Below are 9,881 nucleotides of genomic sequence, written 5' to 3'. Positions count from 1 at the left end.
CTAATTATGTTAATGTGGTTTACTTCACTCTATCACTCTATCTTCATACTATCACTAGTATGAAGAACAATGACCCCTCATAAAACATAAGCAAAAGTATACATTATTTATGATGTGTGCCACCTAGGTTTGTTTTATATGTGTTTTAAACTGAAAAGCCAGCGGACACAGTGTTTTATTTTGAAATCCAGCGTGTTCCAGTCTGAGACTTTCGGTTTCGTTTCTGCCGGCCTGAAACTGCTTGTCACATCTGAACAACGCATTTGTGATTTCTTCTCTTTTTTCCTCAGCTCTCTATAACAGGAGGTAAAACTGAAATTATTAAAGAGATGTATATTGATAAGATTTTGATTCTGATTAGATTATGAATGCCATGTGATGTAGTTCATTGATAGTTAATTAATGAACAATAGTGTAATGATTGTTCGCTGATTTATTTATTTAAGTAACATGTATGAAAATATTCTAAAAGTACCTGCAACCAGTAAAAATGGGGTAAATGACTGATGAACAAGTAGGAGAACTATTTGGCACAGTTTATAAGCTGGGTGTGGTCTACCGCGAAATACAAAGTCATGCTTCATATCATGCTGTGGTACTGTGCATCTTACTCTTATTCGAGGATATTTAGTATTTTAAAGAAACAGAGAGACAAAATATGAAGGACATAACAAAGCGATCTGTAGTAAACTAAATCAGGCTTTCCTGTCACCAAGTTTTCAGCAAGAAATGCATAAGAAAGAATAACATGAATAATTCTAATCCAAATGACTTGGAAATTCTAATCATGCTGTAGTGTTGCTTTAAGTTTGTGTGGTTTAAAACAATGTGGTTTTGACCATTTGTGTCTGTTTTGGTTCAATGAGCTCCACAAATTCATTCACTGTCCTTTACTCAGTTCAGAAGTCCAAGTCCAAAATGAACCCCAGACTAACACAAAGCCAGCAGAGAACAATCTGCGCTCAGCTGGGGAGAGTCAAACTACAGCTGCTGTACAAGGCCAGCATCCACGGCTTCACCAGTGCAGCATTTCACCAAAGATGTAACAACCGCTCTCCCACTGTGTCTGTGGGCTACAACAACTCTGGTTTTGTGTTTGGAGGCTACACCAAACAACCTTTTAGTCAGTCTGGACAGTACGTGAATGATGATCAGGCTTTTCTTTTCACATTTAATGCTAAAAAGCTCATCAAATATCCAGTTAATAATTTTGCATGTGCAGTGAGAATGATAGCTAACTCTGGGCCTTATTTTGGAGAAGATTTGGTTCTTGTCAATGCAAGCCAAGCAGTAACGTACAGCAATCCAGGAAATTATTACAACTTCCCCGCTGCTCAAATGCATGGCAATGATCTCAACCTGACTGAGTGTGAAGTCTACCAAGTGGAGGGTAAGTGTAACATAAGGCATCATGTAATCATTTAGCTGTTGCAGATAAGTGTTGATAAATTTGATATATCACAGTACAAATACTACAATATGCCAACACCCAAGCATGATTACTAACAGACCTGCCGAATAATGAAATCTCTTAATTTAAAGATGTCTGAAAAAATGAAGTAAGCTAAAAGATCTCAAAAAGCAAAACATCACAAAACAATAAAGAAACTTGAGAAACAAAGTCAGTGACATCTAAAGTTGGGGACTAGAGTGAACCACGGTGAAAGACATTATCCACAAATAAATAAATAAATAAATATACACATTTAAAATTGACAGCTTGATGAGCCACAAGACGTTTGGGAAACTATTTTGTCAACTGGCAATACAAAAAGTGAACTTTTTTGAAGGTTTGAGTCCCGTTACAACTGACATAAAACTAGCATGAATAAGCATGAATAATCACATTTTCATTTAGTTGTTGCAGACAAGCAGTGATACATTTTAGGTGTGACAGTCTATAGATAAATATAATAAAATGACTCGCAAATCTTGACTACGTGAGTGTGAAGTTTATTGTGATTTATTGTACATCAATTTATATATGATTTACTAAAAAGCAAGCTAAGATTCAACCTGATGACATTAGATTTAGCACATTAACTGTGCTACAAAGTGCACCTAAAACACCTACAATCTGATATTTATCATTTATTTTTTCTCTTTAACAGGAACAACTGAACTTGAGAGACCATGGAGGACTGTAATCTGGGAATCTGGGTCGGTTTGATAGAACCACCATTCTGGCATATCTGCAAAATTCACAGTCAATATGACTTCTAATGTTCTTTATTTCCTTGTTTTGTACAGGAAGAGGACGGAGCTGATTGAGTACATTAAAAGCTACAAACCCACAGTCAGCTCTGTGACCCAGCCTCGGGTTTTGCTCATTGGACCAGTTGGAGCTGGAAAGTCCAGCTTCTTTAACTCTGTCAACTCTGTATTCAGAGGCCACGTCACCAGCCAGGCCATCTCTGGCTCCTCCTCCACCAGCCTCACCACACAGGTCTGTGTCTGCTGTCTGATGATTTCCACTTATTGTGACTGATTTCAGTGGTCTGTCACTCATTCTCATTGTACTGTAAACAGTTTCGCTCCTACTCTGTGAAAGCTGGACGTGAAGGGAAACCTCTGCCAATAATCTTGTGTGATACCATGGGACTGGAGGAGACCAAAGGGGCGGGGCTTGACATAGACGATCTGAGCAGCATCCTCAAAGGTCACCTGCCAGACCGTTATCAGGTGCTACAGTACATCACGGGACACTGAATGTATGAAACACTGATTTGTCAGCAGTCGACTCAAACTGTGTCTCTGTTTCTCCTCAAATGTGTCATTTAGTTCAACCCTTCAGCTCCTCTGCATCCTGAGGCCCACGGCTATCGCACATCTCCTGGACTCAAGGACAAGATCCACTGTGTAGCCTATGTTATTGATGCTTCCAAGGTCTCCATCATGCCCACAGGGTTGGAGGAGAAGCTGGATGCTATCCGCAGAAAGGTCAACTTAATCGGTCAGTAAAACTGAGTCCCTCTTCAGTTTCATTGTATTCTTTTTTCTGAACAAGTTTATGTGGAATGTACAATCCATGCCATGTAAACAAAATCAAAAGAAAATGCAGTGATGTGTAAATCAAAGTTCGTGAAATTATATATTTTTTAAAAGGTATACCAAAAAATACAATAACATAACTGGAGGCAGATCAGTTTTGCATCCAGACTGTTTCATGTGATCAAAGTTTTCAACTTCAGCTCATTTGATCTTCAATGAGTCCAGATGTGTTCCTAAAATTCTTACAGTCCAATACATAAACATCTCTGGCAGTCTGGAAGTGATCTTCCTGCTCCTTTGTTTCCAGGTATTCCTCAGCTGGTCCTTCTCACTAAAGTAGATGAAGCCTGTCCACAGGTGAAAGAGGATGTGAGAAATGTATATAGGAGTGGCTACATCAAGGATGTGGTGAGTTTGTACTTTTTTCTTCTCTTTTTTAGTGAGTAAAAAATTAGATGAGGGTACTAATACTTTTTTCCTGTGTTCTGTCATACAGATGCAGGAGGTCGGCTCTCGGCTCGGGGTGCCGTTGTCCTGTATCATTCCAGTGAAGAACTACAGCGAGGAGCTGGAGTTGGACATGAATTGTGACATCTTGTTGCTCAGCGCCGTCATCCAGATGTTTCGCTTTGTTGATAATTACTTTGATGAGCTCAGTGACCGAATGAGTAACATACAAACCAAAGACTAGGAAAAGACTGAGGAGCCGGCATAAGCAAGTGATGAAATATCCCTGAAAATACTTCATTTACCTGCAGGTGACCCTGCAGAGTGATGGTTACCAGTGTTGACAGAGGTTTGATATTGTGAATATTGTGAGATACCTTGGCGGGGATATCCAGAGTCTTACTTCAGAAATTTAGTGCACTGATTATTAAGTTTAATTTTATCTAGCAGTAGAAAAATTTGGCATTGAGGATACACCAAGACATTTTTATTTAATTTTATATATTTTATCATAAATGAATAGGTCTGGCAAACTAAAATATGTTCATCATAAGAGTTTTTTATGTTGCACAAACATTTAAATTTTATTTATAAATGTATTCAGTAACTTAATGTATTTTGCTTATTTTTTCTTTATTAAATGTGGCTAAAACTGTGGCTACTCGCCAACAGTGTGATGTTTTCCCATCAAGTCCTTTCATGAACTGTTTCCCTACATCAAGCTTTGCAGTATTTATCAGTTTCTTCTTTTTTCCCTGGAACTTGTTTTCAGATGTTTTCATGTCTAATCATGATGTTGACATTATTTACATTCACCTGTGTTTCAGCTTTGTCAGTGATGGTCCTTACTGAGCAGAGTGAATGCAGTGAAGCTTTTAGTAAAGTAAAAATGCAATCTGTGCTGAAAATGTTTATGTCAGTATAACTACTTCAAATGAGTCATCTAAGTCAGTGTTCTGTAGTAATAGCACAAATAAAATGCAAATGTAACAACACTACTGTTATGATTTATACATTTCTTTTTGTTAAAGTTGAACGTGTGTGTACAGGAATGTGCAAAGTTTTGTGAAAAGCATCAGTACTCGCTGCATTGAATCATATCTGTTATTAATCTCTTTCTCTCTTCCACAGCACGTCTTTTATCCTGTCTTCCTTCTCTCTCCCCAACCGGTCGCAACAGATGGCCGCCCCTCCCTGAGCCTGGCTCTGCTGGTGGCTTCTTCCTGCTAGAAGGGAGTTTTTCCTTCCCACAATGCTTCCTCATAGGGGTCATATGATTGGTGGATTTTTCTCTGTATGTATTATTGTAGGGTCTACCTTAAAATATAAAGCGCCTTGATGCGACTGTTGCTGTGATTTGTCACTGGCACTAGAATTGAATTGCCACTAAAGATAAAGATAAACCATTTTGAACAATCAAAGCTGTCAGATGATGCCTCAAAGTTTTAAAAAGAAAAATACGTAAGAATGTTGAGTCTCAGTGTGGAAAAGTTCTCCTTGCAGCAACAGATAAATCGCCAGTCCTTTACCTGTTGCAGAAAGGATCTTCGACTTCTTTTCTGAAGTTGTTGTGTGTCATGTGACCCAAGGGGAGGGCAGACCAGACAGAAAGCAGCAAAAAAAAAAAAAAAAACAACTATTAAATTATATCTGAAAAATCCAGAGCTGTGAGGAGACTAATCATGCCTAACTAAACACTACATAGGCATCTAATAAGAGCCCAATCCTAATATGTCCTCCCAATTCCTCACAAACACTATCAAGTGCCATTAATAACTTGGCGCCGAGCTACCTCAATGAGCTTCTCAGGTTACACACTCCTGTCAGAGCACTTAGATCTGCTACCCAAATTCTTCTGGAGCAACCTCGTTCTCGGCTGAAGTCTCGCTGTGACCTCGCGTTTGCTGTAGCTGCCCCGGAACAACCTTCCTGTTGCTATCCGGGCGTCTGACTCTATGCCACTGTTTAAATCACGGCTTAAGACTTATTTGTTTAATCTTGCCTTTCCACCTAGTTAACACTTGGTGTGCGCTGGTACATTTTTTATGCTTGTGAACTACTTTTATATCTTATGATTGTCAAGGTTTTTATAATTGATACGTGCCAGGTCCTTTTTCTTTTCCTTCCCATCTCCCTTTTCCTATTTTATTTTTGTCAAGCACCTTGGTATACCCTTGGTTTTTTAGTGTGCTTTATAAATAAAGTTTATTATTATTATTATTATTACCCCAATTAAAATTTCTTAGCATCCATTTCTTAGCTGCGAGACCCTTTGTTACAGGTACAAGTCATTCTTTAAGTTGGGGGAGACTGTAGGTAGGAAGTGACACACTTTCAAAATAAATGCATGCAACCAAAAAAGTGCAACAAAACTACACAATAAAACACACATAATAAAATATTAAAATAATGCTATCACACAGATACTGAGGGTTCACAGTACTGCAGCTGATGTGTCTGCAGTGGGAAATTTTCAAGTTACGTGGTGTTATCACCACCGCCTCCTGGGTGAGGTGTTCCAGGCATGTCCCACCGGGAGGAGGCCCCGGGGCAGACCCAGGACACGCTGGAGAGATTATATCTCTCGGCTGGCCTGGGAACGCCTTGGTATTCCCCCGGATAAGCTGGAGGAGGTGGCTGGGGAGAGGGAGGTCTGGGCCTCTTTGCTTAGGCTGCTGCCCCCGCGACCCGGCCCCGGACAAAGCGGATGAGGATGGATGGATGGATGGATGGGTGGTGTTATCATCCAAACAGACCAAATTTCTGTATTTTTTTTTTACGTGTGACCAACTTCTCATGAAACTACTGATACTGCCATCACCTTTAGCTATACCTTGTGTTTAGTACTATATAAAGGGTGAAGGCGCACACAAGTTTGGTGGGGGTTGGGGTGGGGGTTGGGGGGGGGGGGTGTTACCTCTGTAGCAAGTAAGAACCAGTCTAGTCAAGTTCTGGCAGAAGTAAACTGCTTTCGTGTGGTGCCTGTAGTGGTACCCATGGTTTTGTTTGGTTGGTTGTTTATTACTGATAAAAAGATAAAGTATAGTTAATGTACTTAGATAGCAGTTGTCAGATTTGACTTTGGTAAATGGCCTCTATTTGTAGTATACTTACTTAGTCCCTAAGGACCCCAAAGCACTTTACACTACATTCAGTCATTCACACACTGGTGATAGCAAGCTACATTGTAGCCACAGCTGCTCTGGGACACACTGACAGAGGTGAGACTGCCAGACACAGGCACCACCAGTAGGTGGGGTGAAGTGTCTTGCCCAAGGATACAACAAGTGAGACTGAGCCGGGGCTTGAACCGGCAACCTTCCGATTACAAGACAAACTGCCAACTCTTGAGCCATGATCGCCCCAGGTGATAGTTGTTTTAAAATTAAAATGTGTCACAAAGCATCCTCTTCATTTCTTCATTGCATAAAGTGTGTAATTGTGAAACTTAATGTGTTAATGTGCCAGAAAATTGAAACCAAAATGCATTTGTTTTGGCATGTTTTAGCCAATTCCAAGAGAAAAATATCTGAAGTGGAAAAAAAGTTAGGGAACAAAAGAGAATTAAAGCAAGCTACTTTTCTTTCAAGTTCTGGGCCTCTGACTCCGTATGCTCAATTGATTAATACTACAGGAGTATTTCAGATCATGGAAAATGAATAAATCCATGTGTGGGAGAGCTATTCTATGCACTGAAGAGGCTTGATGATAGATAGGGGGCCAGTTAGAAGTTAACTGAGATCGAATGTATTTAAAGTAACTTAAAAAGGCTACATGTTATGATTCACCAAGTTCTGGTGAAGGAATGCAGGAGAAAATAAAGTGAGCTAATTATAATCAAGACCTGTTTAAAATGCTTTTTAGGCTACATATTTAACATGTCCTTTAAGCTTTAAGTTTATTGTTTATGTTTGTTTTTAATAGAATACACAGATTCATTCAGAAAACCTGCTTACAACTGTTTTCACGACTGAATAAATTATTGCACTCTTTTTTGAGAAATTGAATAAAGACAACATGAAGGGTAAGTTTACTATAAGAAGGGCAGTAATCTGATTACTTTTTTCAAGTAACTTGACCAACACTGGTGCTGATGAATCTCTTTCTCTCTTAAATCTATTGGTGTTCTTTGAATTTTAATACTTTTGCCTGATTTCAAAATCTACAAATATCCCAGCTGTAAAATTCAATTGGCAGCAAATTAATTAGTGGCAAAAAAATAAATAAATCTGTAAACTTGTACAATCTACATTTATACACCTCCAGATCATTGAGGTGTTCCAAACACTTCCATGGCCACATGTGTATAAAATCAACTAGACTGCTTCTACAAACATACACACAGTGCACAGAGGTCGCCAACCTTCAGCAGAGTCAATTGCTACAGAACTCCAAACTTTATGTGGCCTTCAATTTAGCTCAAGAACACTGTGTGGAGTGCTTCATGCAGCTGCATCCAAGCCATGCATCATCAAGTGTAATACAAAGTGTCGGATGCAGTGGTTATGTGATGGGGATGCATGCCATTACTGGACTCTGGAGCACTGGAGACATGTTCTCTGGAGTGGTGAATCCCACTTCTCCATCTGGCAATCCGATGGGTGAGACTGGGCTTGGCAGTTGCCATGAGAATGGTACTTGTCTGGAGTTGTCAGGAGTTGTCCTTGGCCTCTTTAATGCTTCAGCACACCAAGACATTTTGTGCAATTTCATGATCCTAACTTCTTGGAAACAGATGGCTCCTTCTTGTTCCAACATGACTACACATCAGTGTGCACAGCAAGGTCCATAAACATGTAGATGAGTGAGTTTGGTATGGAAAAACCTGACTGGCCTGCACAGAGTCCTGACCTCAACCTGACAGAGCATCCTTGGGATGAATTAGAGCAGAGACTGTGAGCCAGGTCTCACAAATGCACTTCTGGAAGAATGATCAAAATTAGCAAACCAGGGTTCCTCCCTGTCCAAGACATGTTCATCCCCTGTATCATCCTCATCATTGAAAGAGTGTCCACTGGTCTCTAGGTTTAAATAGACTGCAGAGCACTGGTCTGACAAGTTAGCTCTTCTGTGTTGTCCCATCTGCTTCCCTAGAGGTTGTTTGGTTTCCCCGATGTATAAATCATCTTACAGAAAGATACACAAATTATATACAAAACAGAACAGCAATAATAAAAATGTAATGAAAATATATGAAGTTAAAGCCACGCTAAGGTCAATTTTAACAGCAAATAGGTTTTCTGATATGTTTCTGCAGAAAAGTGACATTAAAACAGTTTGCAGCAACAGATTGTGGTGGCAGGGTGTGGTTTGTGACTCAGCTGCAGGGAAGGGTGGTACAGGGGTTTCAGGGGCAGTGCCAGGGGAGGCTGGCTGGGACAGCTGCCAGCCTTCACCTAATTATACCTCTCCTATTTTACGCAGTGGGACACTGGGAGTTATGTGTGTGTGGAGATGAGCAGTACTGAAGCTGACAGCACCAAAGCTGCAGTGAAGTTACAGCAGCAATGGTCCTGAAAAGCAAATGTGAGAACTGCAGAGGTAGAGTGTGTACAAGAAGTGAACAGAAAAGAAAATGACTTTCTGAACAATAATAAAAGTATGTGAGACTCTGTGTTCTGGCACTCTCAGTTGCCTTGAGTGTCATACTGATATGACGTGTTTGTAAGTATAATGTATGGTATATGGTGTCATTAATGCGACTGGGTTCTGCAGACATGGGTATTAATAAAGTATGCTGATTCTGATTCTCCATCTCCCAAGAGGAAGAGGCCTGCTGGTGAATACAAAGCACAAACTTGTTAGAACAGAAGAATAGAATAGAATACCCTTTTATTGTTATTGGACTTGGAAAACATAATTGTGGATGCTCTGCACCAACTGTGTATGTATAAAATTATAAATAGCAGGACAGGAACAATAAAAAAGCAGGCAAAATGAGTATATACAAACAAGATGAATATATAGAAAACAGGAGGAAGGCACACAGTAGAGGTTAACATTGGCTGGTTTGGTTGGAGTGTAGTTATAGGTCAACAGTACCGTGGCACTGGGGGTTGGGAAGCGCATCTGTAACCGGAAGGTCGCCGGTTCAATCCCTGGGCTCTCTGTCCTGGTTGTTGTGTCCTTGGGCAAGACACTTTACCCTACTGGTGTTGGCCAGAGGGCAGTCTGGCTGTGGCTACAACTGTAGCTTGTGTGAATGTGAGAGTGGAATTGTAAAGCGCTTTGGGTGCCTTGAAAAGCGCTATATAAATCCAATCCATTATTAATAAAAGGGTGTCCAGCAGGGGGCTGAGAATGCAGCCCTGTGGGCATCAGAATGCACTGTGGCTGAGAAACAGTTCCCACTCGTGAACAATAGGAGGTGGTAGAAACATCATGTACAAACAGGTTTTCAAACTGTTTGAATGAGGAGGTTGAAATTACACATTGATGAAACG

The 9,881-nt window shown here is 40.2% G+C and overlaps 1 protein-coding gene across 1 annotated transcript; it reads left to right on the top strand.

Moving 5' to 3' along the window:
• Positions 1-210: 210 nt before the first annotated feature.
• Positions 211-4,433, top strand: LOC113006449 (interferon-induced protein 44-like). Its single transcript, XM_026142429.2, has 8 exons — positions 211-306; positions 899-1,390; positions 2,112-2,160; positions 2,251-2,446; positions 2,530-2,682; positions 2,782-2,953; positions 3,299-3,399; positions 3,488-4,433. Exons 2-8 carry the CDS (start codon positions 919-921, stop codon positions 3,680-3,682), a joined length of 1,338 nt encoding a protein of 445 aa, XP_025998214.2. The 5' UTR covers positions 211-306; positions 899-918; the 3' UTR covers positions 3,683-4,433.
• The last annotated feature ends 5,448 nt before the right edge of the window (positions 4,434-9,881 follow it).

Source organism: Astatotilapia calliptera, chromosome 15, assembly GCF_964374335.1.
Source record: "Astatotilapia calliptera chromosome 15, fAstCal68.1, whole genome shotgun sequence".
Lineage (NCBI taxonomy): Eukaryota > Metazoa > Chordata > Actinopteri > Cichliformes > Cichlidae > Astatotilapia > Astatotilapia calliptera.
Note: the sequence above shows the minus strand (reverse complement) of the source record. Positions and strands in the feature narration are given on the sequence as shown.

Coding starts and splice junctions, on each gene's coding strand:
- LOC113006449 (XM_026142429.2), top strand. CDS start 919: ATGAACCCCAGACTAACACAAAGCCAGCAGAGAACAATCTGCGCTCAG. Junction 1,391..2,111: donor TGAAGTCTACCAAGTGGAGG/GTAAGTGTAACA, acceptor TCTCTTTAACAG/GAACAACTGAACTTGAGAGA. Junction 2,161..2,250: donor ACTGTAATCTGGGAATCTGG/GTCGGTTTGATA, acceptor TGTTTTGTACAG/GAAGAGGACGGAGCTGATTG.